This window comes from Larimichthys crocea, chromosome XXIII, assembly GCF_000972845.2.
Source record: "Larimichthys crocea isolate SSNF chromosome XXIII, L_crocea_2.0, whole genome shotgun sequence".
Taxonomy (NCBI): Eukaryota; Metazoa; Chordata; class Actinopteri; family Sciaenidae; genus Larimichthys; species Larimichthys crocea.
In genome coordinates this window covers 2,249,244-2,271,882 of record NC_040033.1, presented here as the reverse complement: position 1 = coordinate 2,271,882, position 22,639 = coordinate 2,249,244, and the positions used below count along the sequence as shown (strand labels likewise).

The window sequence follows — 22,639 nt, the reverse complement described above, 5'->3', positions numbered from 1 at the left end:
AGTTAGATTTTTTTTTTTATCCTGTTTGCAGTTATTTCCCCACTGTAGTTTAATCTTATTAGCATTTACTTTTATTTGACTTAATTTCCCTTATTTTTCTTTAACTTTTTTTAATTAAATTATTTTATTTACTTGCTTTTATTTTATAGATTTTTTTATTTATTTAGTTTTATTTAATTTTGTTTTAATTGACTTTATTTTATTATTTAATTTCTTAATTTATTTTTTTTATTCAATTAAATTTTTGCCTCCGGTGGTTCCTCAGTTTGTGTTTTTCTACAAATAAACTCTAATTGACTGACAGACGACCGCTGATTATTATTATATCTCACCTGTTTGTTTCTTTCCAGCAGTAGCTGGTCGAAGTGTGAACCAGTTTAATGAAACTGTTGTCACGAGAACAAAAACCAACAGTTTGTTGTTTGTTTGCGCTCACGTTCACCTCGGACCTCTGGCTGCTGGTTGAATTATGACTCCTGTCACAGGAGCCACCGGGTTGGTGGAGGTGGATGGATGGGTCAAGAAGACTTTGAAATGAGAGACCACTTACTTTTTCGTAACCATGACGTCAGTCCTTTCCTCGCATTAATCAGGCGTCTAAGTAAGAAAACAAGCTGCAGGTTTATCTGAAGGTGTGTCGCCTCAGGTGAGTGCTGCAGGTAGAGGGTGGAGGACGGCTGTATTTGTTCAGGGTGGATGTTGATAAGTCGTCACTGGAGCTTGTCTTATGTTTACTGAAGGCTGGATACCGACGCTAACGCGTGTTGACCACGTTGTTGAGCCGTTACATTGCCTGCTTGCCCAGCTCCTGTTCTGGCACGACACTGGCTCCACCTCCCCCGGCTAACAAACTGAGCTAACAGCCGCTACAGCTGTCAGCCGTTTACTTCACTGTCCATCAGAAACTCTGTAAATCACAGAGAGTTGAGGCGGAGCAGCCGGAGGACATCAGCGGGAAAACCAGAAAACATTTCCTCCATAAAATATGATTAAGTTGTTAAATTTACCGTTTATCCAAAAACATTTCTCAGAGGCCTATTCACAGTTTCCTCTGGCTTGTTAATGATCGTCTTCGCCTGACAGCTTCCTCCTGAAAACACAGATGTGTGTGTGTGTGTGTGTGATGTGATGTCTCCTGCCTCATTTGTTTGGGTTCACCCGTAATTAACGCGTCGAAGCACCGGCGAAAGACGCCGAAGCATTAACGGTGACACCAGTCTGAGGGCGACTCTAAAATTGCGCACGCCGCCTCGAGTCGCGATTGACGACGTTTGTCTCCTAGCAACATGCTGCATCGCCAAATTTAGTTGAAAGTGTCGCTAGACGTGCAGAAGACTGTGATTAACGTCTAATCAGGCTGAATTTATTCTCCCCCTCCTCCTGCTGTGCTCCTCACCGATGTGCGAATCATCCCAGTCGGAGGAACCCGGGGTCGGGGTGCGCTCGCCGCTGCTGCGCCGCTCCGTGCTGGAGCTGCAAAAAAAAGAAAGATGCACAGCGTTAAACCTGGTGACGCCTCGCCAGGAATGACTCTTATTTCCCACCGAAAGCTCTTGCAAAGACGCCAACACAGATCCGGCAGAGCGGGCGAACTTTCGCCGCACAAGCGAAGTCTCTGATATTTCGTCTCCTCTGGAGTAACGGAGCCCGAGGCCTGTCCTTAGCATAAATTTCATCACCCTCTCCGCGGTGAACTCTTTTATTAAATAAGTGAATCGAGTGTTTCATTCCTGCAGCGAGATATACTCCATTTGAAGAAATGGACCTGCTCTGACAAATGATTTCTTGCATGAGAGAGGGGGAAAAAGGCACATTACTGCCTACAGTTAAAGTTATGAGTCATCTAAAGACCACTTTCACTTATGAATGCTTCAAGAGGAGACATCCTGGTTTGCAGGGGGGCGATATTTATTGTGAAAGCGTTGTCCTCACCGTTATGTTTTGAATCCTCCTCATTTGCATACGCAGCTGCAGATTAGCTTAATTGAAAGTGTCGGCGTTGTTTGAAGTTTTTTTTGGATGGGCGATCCCGCCTCGCTCGCCTTTATCTCAGGTCTCCGGCGGGATCTTTATTTGAATCTGCAGATGGAGATCAGGCCTCCGAGGCTGCTGCTGCTGCTGCTGCTGGAGAGAAGAAAAAAAAAATCACAGCTTTCATCTGCTTTTGAAAATTGCACATTTCTCAGTTGTGGTCGAGATGCCTTTCATCAGAGAGAGCGCGGCCGGAGGTGATTTGTTTTGCTGATGAGAGTTTTTTGGACTCTGCGTGACCTCCTTGCCGAGGATTGATGGAGGGAGGAAACAGCAGTACGCTGACAGCCTGTCGCTCACATGCAGGTGTGTAGTCTGTTGTACGTTTTTTAAAAATGCAAATAATTCCATTTAAAAGACAGCTGTAGCGTACCCGTATGATTTAAGGTGCCCGTAAAGGTCACCACTTTCTAAACTGACCCATTGAAAATGCAGCTCTTCCTCTCTCGTCTCCAGTTCGGCCAAACAAATCACGGCTGACGTTTTTGTGATTTAAAATTTCATTGGATCAGTTTCTCAATAATAGATGAAACCTGCCACGAAATAAGGCTCAAAGCTTCATATTTATGATTAGATAAATGGGTTTTTGTGATGCGTTGTAGCTTAAAAACTCAGAAATGTTCATGATTTCCTAAAATACATTGGTGCATGGATCCTTATTGTGCAGAAAACTTTGGTTTTATCTGCCCTTATTTTATGACACCACCTCACCGAGACATCTGGTGCCTCCACCTCAATAAAATGGATAAATATACATTTAAAAAATCTCTTTCTAGAACATTGTTTGGGTTTCAGACCTCACTCTAACAGGGTGACAGGGTGTCTTTAAATGTCAGGCGGCTCTTCAAAAAAACATCCTGTGCAGATAAATCCTAAAAACAAGTGAGTTAACAAAGTCTGGAGGGGAAACGCTTCTTAAACAGTGTTTAGTCACGTGGGCGACATTTTGAGCGTGCTCGTGGTGTTTTGCTGTAAATTGAGTCGTTGTAGTTGTCTACCTGGGAAAAAGTCTACATCTTGCTGACATTTCACGCTTGCGAATGAACTTTGATAAACGGGAGTGAGGAAAGTTTCATGGAAGAATACAGTGTTTGAATCTACTGTGCCGGTCAGCTGCTATCAACAGGTTTTAATTCAACAATGCTGCTTTTACTTTAATGTGGGCGTCAGATATCACACTGGAGCCAGTATGAGCCCAAAACAACACTTCTGTTTGGATTCTTCTCTTAAACCTTCACAAAATAACCTGATTGTCTAGATTTCTCACCAAAAGATAACTTGTATCCGAGGACATTGTTGTCCTTTCTATTTTCCCAGGTGAACTTGTGTCCAGTCGGAAAAAAAACTTATTTCAGTGTTCAAATATTGACTTTAGACAATGAAACCTGCGACTGACGCGACTCTCCTCTGCTGTCCCAGCGCGTGCAGGAGTTTTAGAGTCACGTTCGGGGACTCCGTGGGGCCCCGAGCTCATCCAGCAGCAGCCTCTGTCAGCTCTGACGCTCACTGGCTCCTTGAGTCTGGAAATTGCCATAATGTTTCCCGCAGTGGTCGGCTGCACGGCCTCTATCAGGAGCTCCATCTGTGCTGAGCCACACACACATATCATACATACATACACAATGCATCAGGCGTCATACTGGGTGGTGGTGCATAGTAAAGTACATTCAAAGGCAACGATTATATCAAAGAGCAGCCCTGTTATAAGATTTACAGCCTCCTACTTTACAGCCGATGTTTAATTCACCTGTCGTTATGTCCACAGAGGCTGCGGAGCTCGTTATGTTGCCAGCTCCTGTTCGGCACGACACCAGCTTCGCTCCCGTCAGCAATTGCCTAAAAAAAATAAATAAAATCAAATAAATTTAAATAAAAAAAAGTTAAGATGACATCACATAAAAGCAAGTCTATAAAAATGTGTTTTAAGAATGATCAAAAGTGTTTTTACAGCTACTCTGCATGTCAAAACCTGCTGTGACGACTCCTTTCAGATTAATTACAGCTGGTTACGGCGCTTTTATATAATTTTTTTCCCTTCCTCTGAACTAACTCTTACCTTAACCTAAACTCAAACCCTCAGTCCTCTCACAGTACTTCATCCGCACACACATATTCATACTTAACGCCGAGACCTTACTCAAGGACAGACTGTTTTTGTCCTTTCGCTGCGCACGTTAACATTAGCGTATATATGAAAAATGAGCTGCACTTTAAGTTAATTGATGAGTCCTGGATTAACACGCACACCACAAGCCGACTGTCGAGGATAAAAACCATCCAGGCACTGCTGCCTAGTCAAGACTTAGAGGGACATGTTTGCTTGTCCTTTAACATTTATACGTGCAGAAATCCCACATGAAGATCAATAACCGCTCTGTTAGAATCTCAGCTTTTAAAACAAGTATTAGGATGAATTTCACACTTTGTAGTACATAATAACAACCAATTGCATGAATTCAACATATGCAATACCCGTGATGATATTTATTAAAATATGATGCCACAGATCAAATGGAAAGACTCCAAATGTGGCCGTGTGGTTTCTTTGTTTCTGCCGTGTTTGAAATGTGTCACGTCTCCGGTGTTTTTATATCTGACGGACACAGATAGCGGAAAACGTTTGGGGAGTGAGGACGGAGTGTATTGGAAAAGAGTTGTTTCATTGATGGATTCATATCTTGGAAACAGACGAGCACAACGGCGTCAGTCTCAGAGTTTTCAGTCATTTTTATGTGTTTGTCTGTTTGTGGTTCGTCAACAAACACCAATTTATTGTTATCACTAGATAGAGGCTGCCTCCAAATGTCCAGCCAGAGCCACGATTTTGAACTTCGCAACAGCTCTTCAGAAACATGTGGGCGAAGTCGCGGATATGCCTTCTGTTCTATGGGGCGCGGATCGAGCCCCGGTTCAATCCCTCCCGTCTGCATGTGAGGTGTCCTTGGGCAAGACGCTGACTCCCAATTGCTCCCGAAGGCTGCGCCATCAGTGTATGGATGGGTGAATGAGATATGTCCTGCTTTGAGTAGACTGAAAGGCGCTATATAAGTACAGTCCATTTACCGTATTCTTAATACTGTCTTAATACTGTCAGTTGATTTTCAAAATAAAACACTGTGCAGATGATTAACTACACTGCATGTTTATATATTTAGAAAAAACGCTTCGTTAAACACTCCTTGTGATGTTTTTACAGTCGTACGATTATGGAGATGTGCCTGGTGGGTTTTGCTGTAATTGAGGTTGTTGTAGTTGTTGTTAAAAAACTATTCATGTAGCTGCTCGATATGATCCACGTCCCTTTAATGAACCAGCGTGTACAGGCATTACGACAACAGTTTACATCTCGCTGACATTTCACCGCTTCAAAACCTCCTCCGGGTTTACAAGTTCCTCCCTCCGTGCTGCTTCCAGGTAGTTTATTACACGGAGCTGGGTGGAGCTGTGGAGGTTATTTTTAACTTGTGTCTGCTGGACGACGTGCACTTTCTCCTCGGCTGATTGTGTGTGGACGCCCTGAGGGAATATATGTGTATATATAAATATATATTATAATATGTGTGTGTTTGGTTCTCCGCTGGACCACAGGCATTCCGGGTGGTGGAGCCCGCCGCTCAATCACTCTGCGTCATTACTAAATCATACGTCCTTCCCTGCCCCCCTCTATGATGTCACAAAAACACTCTTAAGCAAAGCGGATAGTCTGAATCAAATCCTTCGATTTGTAACCAGATGAGCACCTCTTCGGCCTCCCCTTGGACCTCCCTTTAAGGAGTGTGTTTTGTTGGGTTTCTGTTAGTGCGATAAAAAAAAAATGGGTCACAAACTGAGCTTTTATCCGGGAAGCCAGGTTGCCCTGGTTACAGCTCAGTTGAACCGATAAATCATATTGTTAAGCTGCAGCGTCTGTTTACTCCTCGGCTCCTCGCTGTTGTTTCATGGCCCCACAGCGCTCCTTGTTGTTTTCTTTAGATTCAGAGAGAGAAATGACGGCGTGTCGTCGCGTTTCCATCTGACCTCAGACGACCTCCTCCGTCCGGGTGACTCCGGTGTCATTGAGGATGAAAGAACTGAATGAAAATCCTCAATATGGCAACTAAATCAGTTGTTCCACAGTTATTTGATGATCAACATCTCATTTCATACCATAACTGCCACCGTTTGCTGACAGGTGCAACAAGGACATATAGAATCAAGGTACGATGTAGAGGGGGATAGATTTAGCATGTCCAGTTGTTGGTATGTTGGGAGGAGGTCTTCAGGAGGTTTTCGAAGGACACCTCTGATCTGTAGGAACTGGTTTCAAAGCCATTACGGTCTGGATATCAATGCCCCCCCGCCACCCCCCTCATCTTTTCCCTCCTCCAACTGACCTTCTTTCCCCCCCCCCCCCCCCCCCCCACCCCCCCCCCAGGTTCCTTTCCGCGTTATTGCCACTGAGCGTAACGGGTGTCAGAGCCAGGACGTTCATTTCACGCCCTCGGGTCTTCGTCCCCCCCTATTTTTTTTTTTTTTTTTTTGGAGCCCCCTAGCAAGTCGACGTGACCTTGGTAGGTTTACCTCGAAGCCAGGCACATCTCCATCCCCGTTTCTGGACGCATCTTGACTAATGGGGTTTCATGGTGTAGGCTGCTAGGCCCCCGTTATATCGTAGTCTTTGTGCTCTGTTTAAAACATCACTCACATGAGGAACGCGAGACTAAACATTAGAAGATCATTTCGCCTCTATTTTGTATAAATATGATTACATTGGCCACCCCTAGAATTACAACAGAGACATATTAGATTTCAGCGAGTTTGCTGGATCTTCGCACAAGCACGATACATGTATGTAGTCTTGTAAGTAAGTAAAGTCACCTGGCTCACCTTTGTCGATAAATGATTATCTTTCTATATCGCTAGTGAAGCACAACCTGCTGCCTCTGTGATTTTGATACATCACATGTTTCATTTTCTTATGAGCTTACTATTGCCGTACGTCACCGTTTTTTGTTTTTTTTTGGTCGCTGATGCATAGCTTTATTTAATTAGTCTCTGCAAACCCGTAAGAAAATCGTGCGCCAATTTAGTGATGTAGGCCGAAATGTTTGGCGAAAGAAACAGACCTTACTCGCTGAAATAGTACTGCACGAAGTTGACTGTAACTTAAGAAAGTAGATATAAAGGCTTTCACAGTAATCATTTGGTATTGTTTAGCACTTCATTTCGAGCCTGTTGTAAATCCAGTACAAAAGCCTTATCAGACAAAGAGTGAACAGCGAGCCTAGAAGAAACCTATTTGTGTTGAGAATGTGGTGGGAGGACCCAGTTTTGAATTTTTTTAAATGTATTTTTTTTTATTATTACATTTTTTGCCTCCGGTGGTTCCTCAGTTTGTGTTTTTCTACAAATAAACTCTAATTGATTGATGGACGACCGCTGATTAGTATTATATCTCACCTGTTTGTTTCTTCCCAGCAGTAGCTGGTCGGAGTGTGAACCAGTTTAAAGAAACTGTTGTCACGAGAACGAAAACCAACAGTTTGTTTGTTTGTTCTGCGCTCACGTTCACCTCAGGACCTCTGGCTGCTGGTTGAATTATGACTCCTGTCACAGGAGCCACAGGGTGGGGGTGGAGGTGGATGGATGGGTCAAGAAGACTTTGAAATGAGAGACCACTGTACTTTTCTCGTAACCATGACGTCATGGCATTAATCAGGTGTCTAAGTAAGAAAACAAGCTGCAGGTTTATCTGAAGGTGTGTCGCCTCAGGTGGAGCTGCTGCAGGTAGAGGGTGGAGGACGGCTGTATTTGTTCAGGGTGGATGTTGATAAGTCGTCACTGGAGCTTGTCTTATGTTTACTGAAGGCTGGATACCGACGCTAACGCGTTGGCTGAGGCTGGCTACATTGCGTGCTTGCCCAGCTCCTGTTCTGGCACGACACTGGCTCCACTCCCCACTCCCCCGGCTAACAAACTGAGCTAACAGCAGCTACAGCTGTCAGCAGTTCTAACAGCAGCTACAGCTGTCAGCAGTTTACTTCACTGTCCATCATACGTACGTACGTTACGTACTTCTCCCGACCCGGAGCCCAAAGTTACATAGTGTGAGAACAGACGTACGAATGACAGAGACACCGTTCACCTGATCACAGGTCAGTGTGGATCAATAGAAGGTAAAATCTGTTATTTAATGGTAGAAAGCTACAAAAATTAAGTTGTTAAAATAGACAATTTATCAAAAAACATTCCTCCGAGGCCTATTCACGGTTTCCTCTGGCTTGTTAATGATCGTCTTCGCCTGACAGCTTCCTCCTGAAAACACAGATGTGTGAGATGTGATGTCGCCTGCCTCATTTGTTTGGGTTCACCCATAATTAACGCGTCGAAGCACCACCGAAAGACGCCGAAGCATTAACAGTGACACCAGTCTGAGGGCGACTCTAAAAATTGCGCAGCGCCGCCTCTGGTCGCGATATGACGACGTTTGTCTCCTAGCAACATGCTGCATCGCCAAATTTAGTTGAAAGTGTCGCTGGACGTGCAGAAGACTGTGATTAACGTCTAATCAGGCTGAATTTATTCTCCCCCTCCCTCCTGCTGTGCTCCTCACCGATGTGCGAATCATCCCAGTCGGAGGAACCCGGGGTCGGGGTGCGCTCGCCGCCTGCTGCGCCGCTCCGTGCTGGAGCTGCAAAAAAAAGAAAGATGCACAGCGTTAAACCTGGTGACGCCTCGCCAGGAATGACTCTTATTTCCCACCGAAAGCTCTTGCAAAGACGCCAACACAGATCCGGCAGAGCGGGCGAACTTTCGCCGCACAAGCGAAGTCTCTGATATTTCGTCTCCTCTGGAGTAACGGAGCCCGAGGCCTGTCCTTAGCAGTAAATTTCATCACCCTCTCCGCGGTGAACTCTTTTATTAAATAAGTGAATCGAAGTGTTTCATTCCTGCAGCGAGATATACTCCATTTGAAGAAATGAGACCTGCTCTGACAAAATGATTTCTGGCATGAGAGGAGGGGGAAAAAGGCACATTACTGCCTACAGTTAAAGTTATGAGTCATCTAAAGACCACTTTCACTTATGAAATGCTTCAAGAGGAGACATCCTGGTTTGCAGGGGGGCGATATTTATTGTGAAAGCGTTGTCCTCACCGTTAATAGTTTTGAAATCATCCTCATTTGCATACGCAGCTGCAGATTAGCTTAATTGAAAGCGTCGGCGTTGTTTGAAGTTTTTTTTTGGATGGGGCGATCCCGCCTCGCTCGCCTTTATCTCAGGTCTCCGGCGGGATCTTTATTCGAATCTGCAGATGGAGATCAGGCCTCCGAGGCTGCTGCTGCTGGAGAGAGAAGAAAAAAAAATCACAGCTTTCATCTGCTTTTGAAAATTGCACAATTTCTCAGTTGTGGTCGAGATGCCTTTCATCAGAGAGAGCGCGGCCGGAGGTGATTTGTTTTGCTGATGAGAGTTTTTTGGACTCTGCGTGACCTCCTTGCCGAGGATTGATGGAGGGAGGAAACAGCAGTACGCTGACAGCCTGTCGCTCACATGCAGGTGTGTTAGTCTGTAAGTCTTTTTTAAAAAATGCAGATAATTCCATTTAAAAGACAGCTGTAGCGTACACGTATGATTTAAGGTGCCCGTAAAGGTCACCACTTTCTAAACTGACCCATTAAAAATGCAGCTCTTCCTCTCTCGTCTCCAGTTCGGTCAAAACAAATCACGGCTGACGTTTATTGTGATTTAAAATTTTCATTGGATCAGTTTCTCAATAATAGATGAAACCTGCACAGAAATAAAGGCTCAAAGCTTCATATTTATGATTAGATAAATGGGTTGTAGCTTAAAAATTCAGAAATGTTCATGATTTCCTAAAATACATTGGTCTTAAAAATTCAGAAATGTTCATGATTTCCTAAAATACATTGGTGCATGGATCCTTATTGTGCAGAAAACCTTGGTTTTTATCTGCCCTTATTTTACGACACCACCTCACCGAGACATCCGGTGCCTCCACCTCAATAAAATGGATAAAATATACATTAAAAGAATCTCTTTCTAGTAACATTGTTTGTGTTTCTCTGAATAATCCACAGACCTCACTCTAAACAGGGTGACAGGGTGTCTTTAAATGTCACGGCGGCTCATCCTGTGCAGATAAATCCTAAAAACAAGTGAGTTAACAAAGTCTGGAGAGGAAAACGCTTCTTAAACAGTGTTTAAGTCACGTGGATGCGACATTTTGAGACGTGCTCGTGGTGTTTTGCTGTAAATTGAGTCGTTGTAGTTGATACTACCTGGAAAAAAAACAGCATTACATCTTGCTGACATTTCAGCGCTTGACGATGAACTTTGATAAACGGGAGTGAGGAAAGGTTTCATGGAAGAATACAGTGTTTGAATCTACTGTGCTGGTCAGCGTGCTAATCAACAGGTTTTAATGCAACAATGCTGCTTTTGCTTTAATGTGGGCGTCAGATATCAACACTGGAGCCAGTATGAGCCCAAAACAACACTTCTGTTTGAGGATTCTTCTCTTAAACCTTCACAAAATAACCTGATTGTCTAGATTTCTCACCAAAAGAATAACTTGTATCCGAGGACATTGTTGTCCTTTCTATTTTCCCAGGTGAACTTGTTGTCCAGTCAGGAAAAAAACTTATTTCAGTGTTCAAATATTGACTTTAGACAATGAAACCTGCGACTGACGCGAGTCTCCTCTGCTGTCCCAGCGGTGCAGGAGTTTTAGAGTCACGTTCGGGGAGCTCCGTGGGGCCCCGAGCTCATCCAGCAGAAGCCTCTGTCAGCTCTGACGCTCACTGGCTCCTTGAGTCTGGAAATTGCCATAATGTTTCCCGCAGTGGTCGGCTGCACAGGCCTCTATCAGGAGCTCCATCTGTGCAGAGCCACACACACATATACATACATACACAATGCATCAGGCGTCATACTGGGTGGTGGTGCATAGTAAAGTACATTCAAAGGCAACGATATATATCAAAGAGCAGCACTGTTATAAGATTTAACAGCCTCCTACTTTACAGCAGATGTTTAATTCACCTGTCGTTATGTCCACAGAGGCTGCAGAGCTACGTTATGTTGCCAGCTCCTGTTCTGGCACGACACCAGCTTCGCTCCCCGTCAGCAATCGCCTAAAAAAATAAATAAAATCAAATAAATTTAAATTAAAAAAAGTTAAGATGACATCACATAAAAGCAAGTCTATAAAAATGTGTTTTAAGAAATGATTCAAAAGTGTTTTTACAGCGTACTCTGCATGTCAAAACCTGCTGTGACGACTCCTTTCAGATTAATTACAGCTGGTTACGGCGCTTTTATATAATTTTTTTCCTTCCTCTGATCCTAACTCTTACCTTAACCCCAAACTCAAACACTCAGTCCTCTCACAGTACTTCATCAGCACACAGACACACACATATTCATACTTAACGCCGAGACCTTACTCAAGGACAGACTGTTCTTTGTCCTTCTCGCCTGCGCAGTTAACATTAAGCGTATATATGAAAAATGAGCTGCACTTTAAGTTAATTGATGAGTCCTGGATTAACACGCACACACACAAGCCAACTGTCGAGGATAAAAACCATCCAGGCACTGCTGCCCACAGTCAAGACTTAGAGGGGGACATGTTTGCTTGTCCTTTAACATTTATACGTGCAGAAATCCCAACATGAAGATCAATCAACCGCTCTGTTAGAATCTCAGCTTTTAAAACAAGGATATTAGGATGAATTTGACACTTTGGAGTACATAAACAACAACCAATTAGCATGAATTCAACATATGCAATACCTTCTTCACAGCACAAAGCATTTATGTCATTTGAAATGAGTGAACGTTCGTTGGATCGTGATGATATTCATTAAAAATATGATGCCACAGATCAAATGGAAAGACTCCAAACGTGGCCGTGTGGTTTCTTTGTTTCTGCCGTGTTTGAAATGTGTCACCGTCTCCGGTGTTTTTATATCTGACGGACAGATAGCTGAAAACGTTTGGGGAGTAGAGGACGGAGTGTATTGGAAAAGAGTTGTTTCGTTTTGATGGATTCATATCTTGGAAACAGACGAGCACAACGGCGTCAGTCTCAGAGTTTTCAGTCATTTTTATGTGTTTGTCTGATTGTGGTTCGTCAACAAACACCAATTTATTGTTATCACCAGATAGAGGCTGCATCCAAATGTCCAGCCAGAGCCACAGATTTTGAACTTCGCAACAGCTCTTCAGAAACATGTGGGCGAAGTCGCGGATATGCCTTCTGTTCTGTGGGGCGGCGGATCGAGCCCCGGTTCAATCCCCTCCAGTCTGCATGTCGAGGTGTCCTTGGGCAAGACACTGAACTCCCAATTGCTCCCGAAGGCTGCGCCATCAGTGTATGGATGGGTGAATGAGATATGTCCTGCTTTGAGTAGAATAGAAAGGCGCTATATAAATACCTTCCATTTACCATATTCCTAATACTGTCAGTTGATTTTCAAAATAAAACACTGTGCAGATGATTAACTACACTGCATGTTTATATATTTAGAAAAAACGCTTCCTAAACATTCCTTGTGATGTTTTTACAGTCGTACGACATTATGAAGACGTGCCTGGTGGCGTTTTGCTGTAAGATGAGTTGTTGTAGTTGTTGTTAAAAAACTAATTCATGTAGCTGCTCGATATGATCCACGTCCCTTTAATGAACCAGCGTGTACAGGCATTACGACAACAGTTTACATCTCGCTGACATTTCACCACTTCAAACCTCCTCCGGGTTTAACAAGTTCCTCCCTCCGTGCTGCTTCCAGGTAGTTTATTACACGGAGCTGGGTGGAGCTGTGGAGGTTATTTTTAACTTGTGTCTGCTGGGACGAGTGCACTTTCTCCTCGGCTGATTGTGTGTGGACACCCTGAGGGAATGTATGTGTATATATATAAATATATATATATGTGTGTGTTTGGTTACTCCCGCTGGACCACAGGCATGTCCGGGTGGTGGAGCCCGCCGCTCAATCACTCTGCGTCATTACTAAATCATACGTCCTTCCCTGCCCCCCTCTATGATGTCACAAAAACACTCTTTAAGCAGAGCGGATAGTCTGAATCAAATCCTTCGATTTGTAACCAGATGAGCACCTCTTCGGCCTCTCCTTGGACCTCCCTTTAAGGAGTGTGTTTTGTTGGGTTTCTATGTTAGTGCGATAAAAAAAATGGGTCACAAACTGAGCTTTTATCCGGGAAGCCAGGTTGCCCTGGTTACAGCTCAGTTGAACCGATAAATCATATTGTTAAGCTGCAGCGTCTGTTTACTCCTCGAGCTCCTCGCTGTTGTTTCATGGCCCCACAGCGCTCCTTGTTGTTTTCCTTTAGATTCAGAGAGGAATGACGGCGTGTCGACGCGTTTCCATCGTGACCTCAGACGACCTCCTCCGTCCGGGTGACTCCGCTGTCATTGAGGATGAAAGAACTGAATAAAATCCTCAAATATGGCAACTAAATCAGTTGTTCCGCAGTTATTTTGATGATCAATCCATCATTTCATACCGTAACTGCCACCGTTTGCTGACAAGGTGCAACAAGGACATATAGAATCAAGGTACAGTTGTAGAGGGGGACAGATTTAGCATGTCCAGTTGTTGGTAGTGTTGGAGAGGAGGTCCTCTCTGAAGAGCTGGAGGTCTTCAGGAGGTTTTCGAAGGACACCCCTGATCTGGTAGGAACTGGTTGGACGTTCAGCCAACGGACAAGAAAAGTTTGGATTGCCCTGAGCGTACGGGTGTCAGAACCAGGCGTCATTCACGATCGGGAGCTCGATGAGCAGCAGGGTGATGCGACCTTTGGAGTTTATCGAAGACCAGGCGCATCATCACATTCTGGATCATCTGAAAAGGTTTCATGGTGTAGGCTGCGAGGCCCGTAATCGAGTCTTTGTTCTGTTTAAAACATCACTAACATGAGGAAGTACATGAAGATGTTGCCTCATTTTGAGTAGAATCGATAATTTGTTCAACATACAGTTTAATTTCCGGAGTTTGGATTTTGCAAAGCACGAAATTAACTTGTTTAAAGATGTCGGAAATGAATCTTTCCACATAGAAGAAACTGCTGCCTCTTGTGATTTGATCATCACTGTGGCTAATATTGCCGTTTTTTTTTTTTGTGTGCAGCTTTATTAAAGTCCTGAACACGTAGAAAATGTTGTGGGAAGGAAAAGGGAAAGAAATTACTCGCTGAAAAGTATGAAGAATTGATGTAACGTAAGAGAGGAAAAGCTTTTCAGTCAGAAGGGAAGAAGGAAGAAGGGTGTATGGGAATATTGAGCCACAAAGCATTTATGTCAGATCAAAGCTAATCCTTATCTTTGGGAAAAGGATTCAGTAATACCCCGAGCTGTCTCGCCCCCTCAAGGGCAGGTTTCTTTCTCTGCCTCCTGCACTCGGATTCCTCTCTCTCCTCACTTCTCCATAAAACTGCCAGCAATTCTCTGCAATTCTCCTCCACTTTGACTCGGTAACGGTGTGAAAGGAGAAACTAGGTCAGCTGGGGGGTGGTGCAGAGCGTCTGGCGTTTTTTGTGCCCGCGGGGCTGGTGGTGCTAACGCTAAAGGGCAAAGGAAGGAGATGTGCACGAGGCTGGAGAGGAAGATGCTGACGACCACAGACTGTAGGTTGTAAACGAGGATTCACTGGAGGACTTACCTGATTTTGTGCATTGTTAGGTCACTTCCTGTTGCGTTCCCGTAACTAGACACAACAATGTTTCACCCTGAGGAAGCATCTTGTGATCAGCGATCCGTCAGCCTTGTTTGCACCAAGGTTCAAGTTGTGGGGAATAAATATGACGAAATAAAATGATACAACTGCCATAAAAACAAGTAAAAGAAAGACCATTACGCTAAATCAGTGGGAGCCATGAGCTGTTTCTCTGCAACGAGCTGGTGCCATCGAGGGTATGATAGGAGACAATGACACCCAGATGTCCAGTCTACTCCGTAATTTTGAGGGCAACGTATTACGTGACCGGTGCATGCGTCTTGACGATGGTTTTATGCGAGCATTTTTCAAAATAAAACATCTTTCACACAAGGTTAATCAATAACATATTTTTTTAATCATTCTTTCTGTGCGGCCCGGTAACAAATGCCCACGGACCGGTACTAGTCCATGGCGACCCAGTGGTTGGGGGTGATATCCAAAGTCCATGTTGTCCTAAAGTCCTAAAAACACAGAGACTAACCACCTGGTGTTGCATGATTGGTAACAATATCCATTTTTAATCAAAGTCACATGAGGTCAGGCCGTGCTGTAATGAGCCGGTGTCTCAACTCGACTTAATGAATGTACCGACTGAAACATTGAATTTTGATGACAGCGCTGTATTTAACGTAGATTGGTCACGTCCGTCTGTAACTGGAAGCGCTTAATAAGGTCTGTATCCAGAGGATTGGATAGATTGAGCCCTGAAAAGAGGAATCAGTCATGGCTTTGAAAATAGTTTGAAGACTTCATCTATTTGGAAAGAGTTTGGAGTAGAAGTGCTACCTCAGTTGGCTCAGACTTTTTTTTATATATATATCTTGGACGCCTACTCTGCAGGTATTTTGGTCAGGGCAACCTTGAAGGAAACCCCGGGGCATGCCCGGAACACGCTGGAGGGATTATAGCTCCCATGTGGCCTGGGAATACCTCCTCATCCCTCAGGAACAAATGGAGGAAGTTTCTAGGGACAAAGACATCTCGGTTACCTTGTTTAGCTCCATCTTGGGCTCGATATCGATGGATAGGTTGATGAAATGTCTTCATAAGATATGATAAGCAGGATCTATGTCAGATTTAAACACTAAACTTTGTCTTGTTGCAGTTTTTTTTTTACCACCGTCCTCTAAACTAAAGGACTCCAGATTGAATATACTGCTCCGAGCATGCCCGCTGTGAACACACTCTTATCTGTCATTGCCACATCGGCGTCCCCCCACAGGGCGCCATGAGCAGTTTAATTGCCTGAGATCTTGTTTTTTGATAACGGAGTGAGATGTACAGTGTCACAGGACAATCAGTGGTCAACCTTTTTTCCATTTCTATCACCACGTCTACCCCCGTCTCCATCTGTCTCACTCCTCACTCTAGCTGTCGTGCCCGGAGGGACGTCGGCTCTGTTGAGACAGCAGCGAAGAGAAATCTAGTCGTCTTTCCTCCTCAGCAGTTTTCACACTCTGCAATTTGGACGGAAATATAAAAGAAGTCGTCTCGGCCCTGTTTGGTATTCCTCTGTGTTATTTTGACGGGATTTAATCATCTGTAAGAGTAAACTATCGCAGCTCCCGCATGGATTAACACGGTAGACGTGATTATGCAAGAAGAGTAGGCGGAGGAAGAAATTGTTTATGGAGTCTGTGGCCTGAAGGAGAATGTTACAAATTAGCAATACTTAACACAGATACCGAGGCGAAGGGTCTCGTGAACCCGCCCCTACTGCAGTCAGCTGGAGGCTGATATGTTCAACGTGTGCTGCACATAATAATGAATCATCAGTAATGCATTATTTGACCCTCGTTCAGGGCTTTGACTCCCTTTGGTTCTCTTACTTGGATGTTTGGTGTCATTTACAAGTGTTTAAAGGACCAAACCAACATGTTCTTGAACCCAAAAGCACCCATTCAAATCATTCCCAGTGCATAAAAACATGGAAAATAAAGTCATGACCTTTTGTATTTTAGATCATTTAAATAAATATATCTCCACCGTAATCGTCCTTGTCTTGTTAATCTGGACAACATTTGACTGCCAACATAAAACATATACGCTTATGTTTGTATATGCTTCCTCGCACGCCACAACACCGGTGGTCCCTCCCTTTCCGCTACCTAACCAGAATGGCGACCATTGAGGAAACTCAACTTTTCGTTATGAGTGCACCACCTGGGCACTCACAGTACACTTATGTACTCAAAATCAAGCAAGTTTAAGTATAGAAGTACTTGAGTCTTCGTATAATTTGCTGGCTAAAGGCTGCTGTTCACTGATTTTATTTTGCACCGTCAAATCTCTCAGTGTCAATAACTATTGCCCTTTCTTGTTAGTACCGAAGGTATTTAAGGTCTTACTGTTGCTGCCCTCATCATCTCAACAACACTTTCTCTTCTCTTCTGTTGCAGATGAACGACCATGTTGCCACCAAAGACCTGTGACGTCATTGTGAAGCTGTGGACGGTGGTTGAAGATCAAGCATTGGAGCCAGTTTTTTAGCTTTGCTTGGAGTTTTTTTTTTTTTTTACAGGACTAATTTGATTTAAATTTGCTGTTGTTCTCCAGTGACCACCTACGAAATCTTTAAAAAAAAATGGAGACTCTTTCCCAAGATTCAATCCTGGAGTGTCAGATCTGCTTTAACTACTACAGCCCCCGCCGGCGGCCCAAGCTCCTGGATTGCCGGCACACGTGCTGCTCAGTGTGCTTGACCCAGATGCGCAGCACCCAGAAGGAAATCCGTTGTCCCTGGTGCCGCGGTGTCACCAAGCTCCCGCCAGGCCTGTCCGTCTCCCAGCTCCCGGATGACCCGGACATCATCACCGTCATCGCCATCCCACACGCCTCCGAGCACACGCCCGTCTTTATCCGCCTCCCCAGCAACGGCTGCTACATGCTGCCGCTGCCCGTCTCCAAGGATCGGGCTCTTGGCCTGCCGGGGGAGCTGGGATGTCGCTTCCTGCCCGGCAGCCAGCAGAAGGGGGTGACGGTGGTGACGGTGCCTGAGCAGCAGCCTCTGGGCTTGGGTATGGCTCTTGAAGGCGTTGGGGTGGGGCTGGAGGGCAGCGAGGGCGAGCGGAGGGTTACTGGGCCGGTTGGAGGAGGCGGGAAGGGCTCCACGTGGTCCGGCGTGTGCACGGTGATCCTGGTGGCTTGCGTGCTGCTCTTCCTCTTGGGAATTGTCCTGCACAACATGTCCTGCATCTCCAAACGCTTCACGGTCATCTCCTGCGGCTGAGGGTTGGGGGAAGGCTGCTCGGACTGCCGCGGACTGCCCTTGGATTTCCCCCAATTGGCCCTGTCTCTGGCACTCTGCTCAGGAGAGGGGACTAAACTCACATCATGGGCATCTATGGGAACTACAGAGCAACATAGAGAAACCGATGAAAAAGAGGGCAGGGAGGAGATCCGCAAACGGTCTGCCAATTTTTTATTTGGGAGAATGGAAATACAGATACAAACTTGACGTTCCTCCAACAGTCCTTTTCCCGTCCTTACACGCTTTGGGAATTACTCCTTGGCCAGCTGATATGTTTTTTTTGGCTAAGGGGCCGATTTGACGCTCACAGTGGTTGGATTGCCTGTCTTAGTCTGTGGTTTGTAGAAGTACATCAGTTATCATAGTGTTGTTTAGCTGAGTGTAGCGGCGTCTCCAGCTGGACTTTCGGACTTGGCGGCTCTCCGTTTTGCGGGAATTAACTGAGCAAGGATCCACGTCTGGCCTCTGTTTGAATCACCTGGGAAACTCAAGCTTTCATTTTCTTTTCTTTTTTTTTATATAATCATACAACCTGTTTCTGTTTAGAACAAACTGTTGCAACGATGGTTGATGGCTCCAGGTGGGAAAGAAAAGACAAAACATGGATTGTATCGTTCACTCATGCCAGCACAACACAGCTTAAGGCTTAAAAAGTTTGAATTATCGCCGAAATGTTGAGTCATTTAAGTTCATCAAGCAAAATAATCACAACCATTTGTTGTTTTCTTGCTTTTTTTGTTGGTTTCATATCATTGTAAATTCAATTTCATTGGGTTTTTGAATAATTTGAAGACGCCGCTTGGTGGTCTTATGATGAATCTTTTCACTCAATGTGGTGGGAAACTTTGTGCAGCCTTCTGGTAGGATTCTGGCTACCAAACGTATACAGGCTATTTTAGAAACAAGGAAATGGTTAAAAATACTCGATAGATCGATACCACTCTCATACGGCCCATGCCATCTACTATAGTATAATGTCATAATGGAAAATTGGGACATTCAAGGTGGCGAGCGTTTGTAGTTTTTCTTTGTTTCTCCTCTGCAGAGCATCCATATTAATGTGGATGTTTATCTCTCATCGATTAGTTAACCGTCCGTCAACTTTTCACCCTGACCTGCTGATCCTCCGTCGTCCCTTTTTAAAGACGGACTGTCGAGCTTTTGACCGGGCCCTCAGCCCACACACTATTGACTCCCTTCATCCAAACAACTTCCTTAATTTAGAAAGCTGGTGGATACGGGCTCAAACAAGCGCGATGGTGTGTGTTTATTTGTGTGAGTAACGGGTCAGCAACGGGTCAGGAGTGGGCGGGCGCTGCAGGGTTCCAGTTAATGATGACCGTATCGATTTATCTGCTTTTTGAATATCTCTCGCATCCGCGGAGATGGATGTTGTTTCTTTGTTTTCACTTTTTATATGTTGAGGCAAGCAATTTGTCTGTTTACTGTATCGTTAAAGCAATTTAGTGTACAGTACACACAAACAGGGTGAACTCTTTTGTATAGCGGCCTCCGTCATGTACAGAACGATTGTAATTTCCTCGTCTTTTAATGATTCTTTTTGTTGTTTGTGTTTAACTTGGAGGTCTGATTCGAGATTAGGAGAGCTCGCTGTGTGTTAGCGACACAACATAAGGAAAGAAAGTTTTGGTATTTAGTATATAGAAGAATTATATACTGTACCAAAATGTTATATATAAATATGTATCCACTTATTTAATACATCTAAACTTTGGATAATCCAGTCACTGAGGGTGACTTTTTTTCAATATCAGCATGATTTCATCGCCTTAAATCTGAGATTTTGTCTTTACTCAGCAGTAAATTTCTTTTGAAAATGAGCAGAACTAGTCCTTAGTTGTTGTTTTTTTTATTATTATTATTTCTTTTGGTTTGTACAGAAGCCTTAAGCGGTTCGGCAATGTTATATTGCCAACATTTTCTCATGATAAAGAGTTAATTCCATTTGTTTTGATCAAAATCTCAAGTCATCATGTTGAAATCAGAAATGTTCTCGAGATCTCATGACGTAACGAAACTTATGTCCTCCGATAACGAGAGTATTAAAACCAAATATACAACAAATATACTAGACTTTCCTTTTATTTTCTAGAGATCTCATTGGCTTGTTAGCTTGAAATCTCGAGAAAATGGTCACGTTATTTCAACATAAATAACTTGAGAAACAATTGAAATCACAAGAGGAAACGGAGGAAATAAAATGTATCAGTGTGTGACCGCTTGGGCCTTCTGTAGGTTTGCCATCCCATGTCAGTAATGATTTCACCACCTTTCACCAAACCAACCCAAAGTCTGAGATTTCTTCTATTGATTTCTTCAACAGATCAGTGTTAGAGCTCAAGGCTTCCTGCACAGGAGCGTTGTTGTTAGTCAGATGTTTGTTTTGCAGATGCACTGAGAGACAGACTTATGCTATGAGACTACAATGGAAGCGTTTTTTTAAGTGCGACACTCTTTAGCTGAAAGTTGAAATATTAACATCAGCCTTTTATTTCGCCAAACTCTCGCCAACGACTAAAAGTCAGTCCAAGATTTATTCATCTGGTGGCTTTTGGCTCGTTCACTCTCACTCTAGTAAGCCCGATTACATTGCCTGCTTTCCCAGCCCCTGTTCTGGCACGACACTGGCTCTGCTCTCTACACCTGTGGTTCAAACAATAACACTCCCTGCTGTGAAATAGTTGGTGGAGAAGCATCAAAATGATTTAAAATCTGAAAAGTTGCACAGTGTTGCTTTAAGGTGTCATTACAGACCTTTAAAGCATTAATTCCATAAGAAAATAAGAATATTTTTTGCTAAAACAAACAAGATCTCAAACACTAAAACCAAAACCGTCTGCAGAGCTCGACACCACAATGTCTAAAGATCAGATTTTGCAGTAATTTGGCTTAACCTGGACTTCCATACTCTAAAAATCATCCCACTGAGTCTGAAATTGGATCCAAGCCCACACCACAACAATTCTCTTTATGTCTTTATTTTTCTGCTCACAGCCATTGTTCCCATTGACCTCTGTGAAAGCACTCGGATGCGGTTGCTAGGAGATGTCCGACACAAAAAGCCTCTATCGGCTGTGGATCTTCACAAAAACCCGCTTTCACGGAGGTCACCTCCGAGTCACTCGTTATCATCTGTCATGAGTTTTATTTAACTTAAAAGGAATGAAGAAGTGCCGTTTCTTTGATTCTGGGGGATTTTTGGAGTAAATTGTTGCTGGTTAAATTGAGCGCCAACATGCTCCTGGTGATTATCCACACACCAGGTTCACTTCATTCATGATAAATGAACCTGTCTATAGTCCTTTCCCTCCACCGATCCATCATGAATGAACGGTGGGGGGATGGAGGAACAAATGCACCTCGCTTGTTCGTTTCTTTCCCCCCACCCTTATAGCATCTGATCTACGAGATTATTGATCAGTAGGTGGTGAAATCGTTATTGGAAGCTGTCATGCATAAAACCAAGGATATACACAAGGTATTACAGCTGTTTGGGTGATTGTTTTTCATATTTTTCCAGACGGAAACGTTTGTTTCTGCTCATCATCACACCTCTGAATCTTCTCCCCGTCTTCTTGTATTTTAATTTTAAATTTTCCAGATGAAAAACTGCCCTGTGCAACATTTTATTTTTATTTTTTACAAAAAAACGTAAAGACTTGACAACGTATGAGAATCGTAGAGCGAGGAGGCTTGTCTTTTCTGTGCCTGTGTGTTTGTAAAATGCCGTGAAGTTCCTGTTGTAGTTTCCTGTTTGTGTCTGTCGGGTCGACGACGCAAGCAGCTGCTGTTTTTGGTGAAATATTAAAGAATCTGAACAACAAAGTCGCTCCAGCGGTCTTTATTTGGTTATATACTGCTTGAAAAAAAACACACACGACCTCCTTAAACTGACCACAAAGAGATAAAAACTGTATTTACCTTGTAGCTGTATTTACTGTAGTCCCGTATTTCATGGTTGAGTGAAGTTGACTCTCTTTGTTTACCCTCAGGAACCCTCTTTCCTCCTCAAATATTTATTGATATAGTGTGAGGGAGGTAATTAACACTCTCCAGGGGCTGATTGCAGCTGACGCCACTGCAGTGAAACACCTCTATTCCCTCACAGGCAGTCGCTAATGATGAACACGTCATCATGGGCCGCACAGCCTGATCATTACTTTAAAACTATATATTTTTATTACATTTGTATCTGTAATTACTTGATTTCATGCTTTTATGCATGGCTAATACAAAAAGATCAACCTGTTCTAACCACAAGACATTCAAATTTCAATTTCTCAAATGGAAATGTTATTTTTGACCTTTTAAAAGGCGTCACTGACTTGATTTAAAGCTCAAAATCAGCGACTGAATGACCTCACTGACTTGATTTAAAGCTCAAAATCAGCGACTGAATGACCAATACATTACTTTATCCTGTAGATTGTGACAGCTGTACATGTGTATTCGTTCTGATTGCGTCACTTTTACAAATTCTAGCGAGGTGACAACTTTATTTTTTAACAACCAAACATCAACCAGGTCACCAACAGCAGACATAGCAGCTCGGTGTCTTGTCTTTCAGCCTTTTATTTCGCCCAGCTCCTGTTCTG

The 22,639-nt window shown here is 43.7% G+C and overlaps 1 protein-coding gene across 1 annotated transcript in view; it reads left to right on the top strand.

Moving 5' to 3' along the window:
• Positions 1–21,869, top strand: part of rnf152 (ring finger protein 152) — a 52,521-nt gene extending 30,652 nt beyond the window's left edge. The window contains exon 2 of the mRNA XM_010746750.3: positions 17,173–21,869. Within this exon, the coding sequence (XP_010745052.3) occupies positions 17,358–18,002 (645 nt within the window). The 5' untranslated portion in view covers positions 17,173–17,357 and the 3' untranslated portion in view covers positions 18,003–21,869. The remainder of the gene's footprint in view (positions 1–17,172) is intronic.
• Positions 21,870–22,639: the final 770 nt, after the last annotated feature.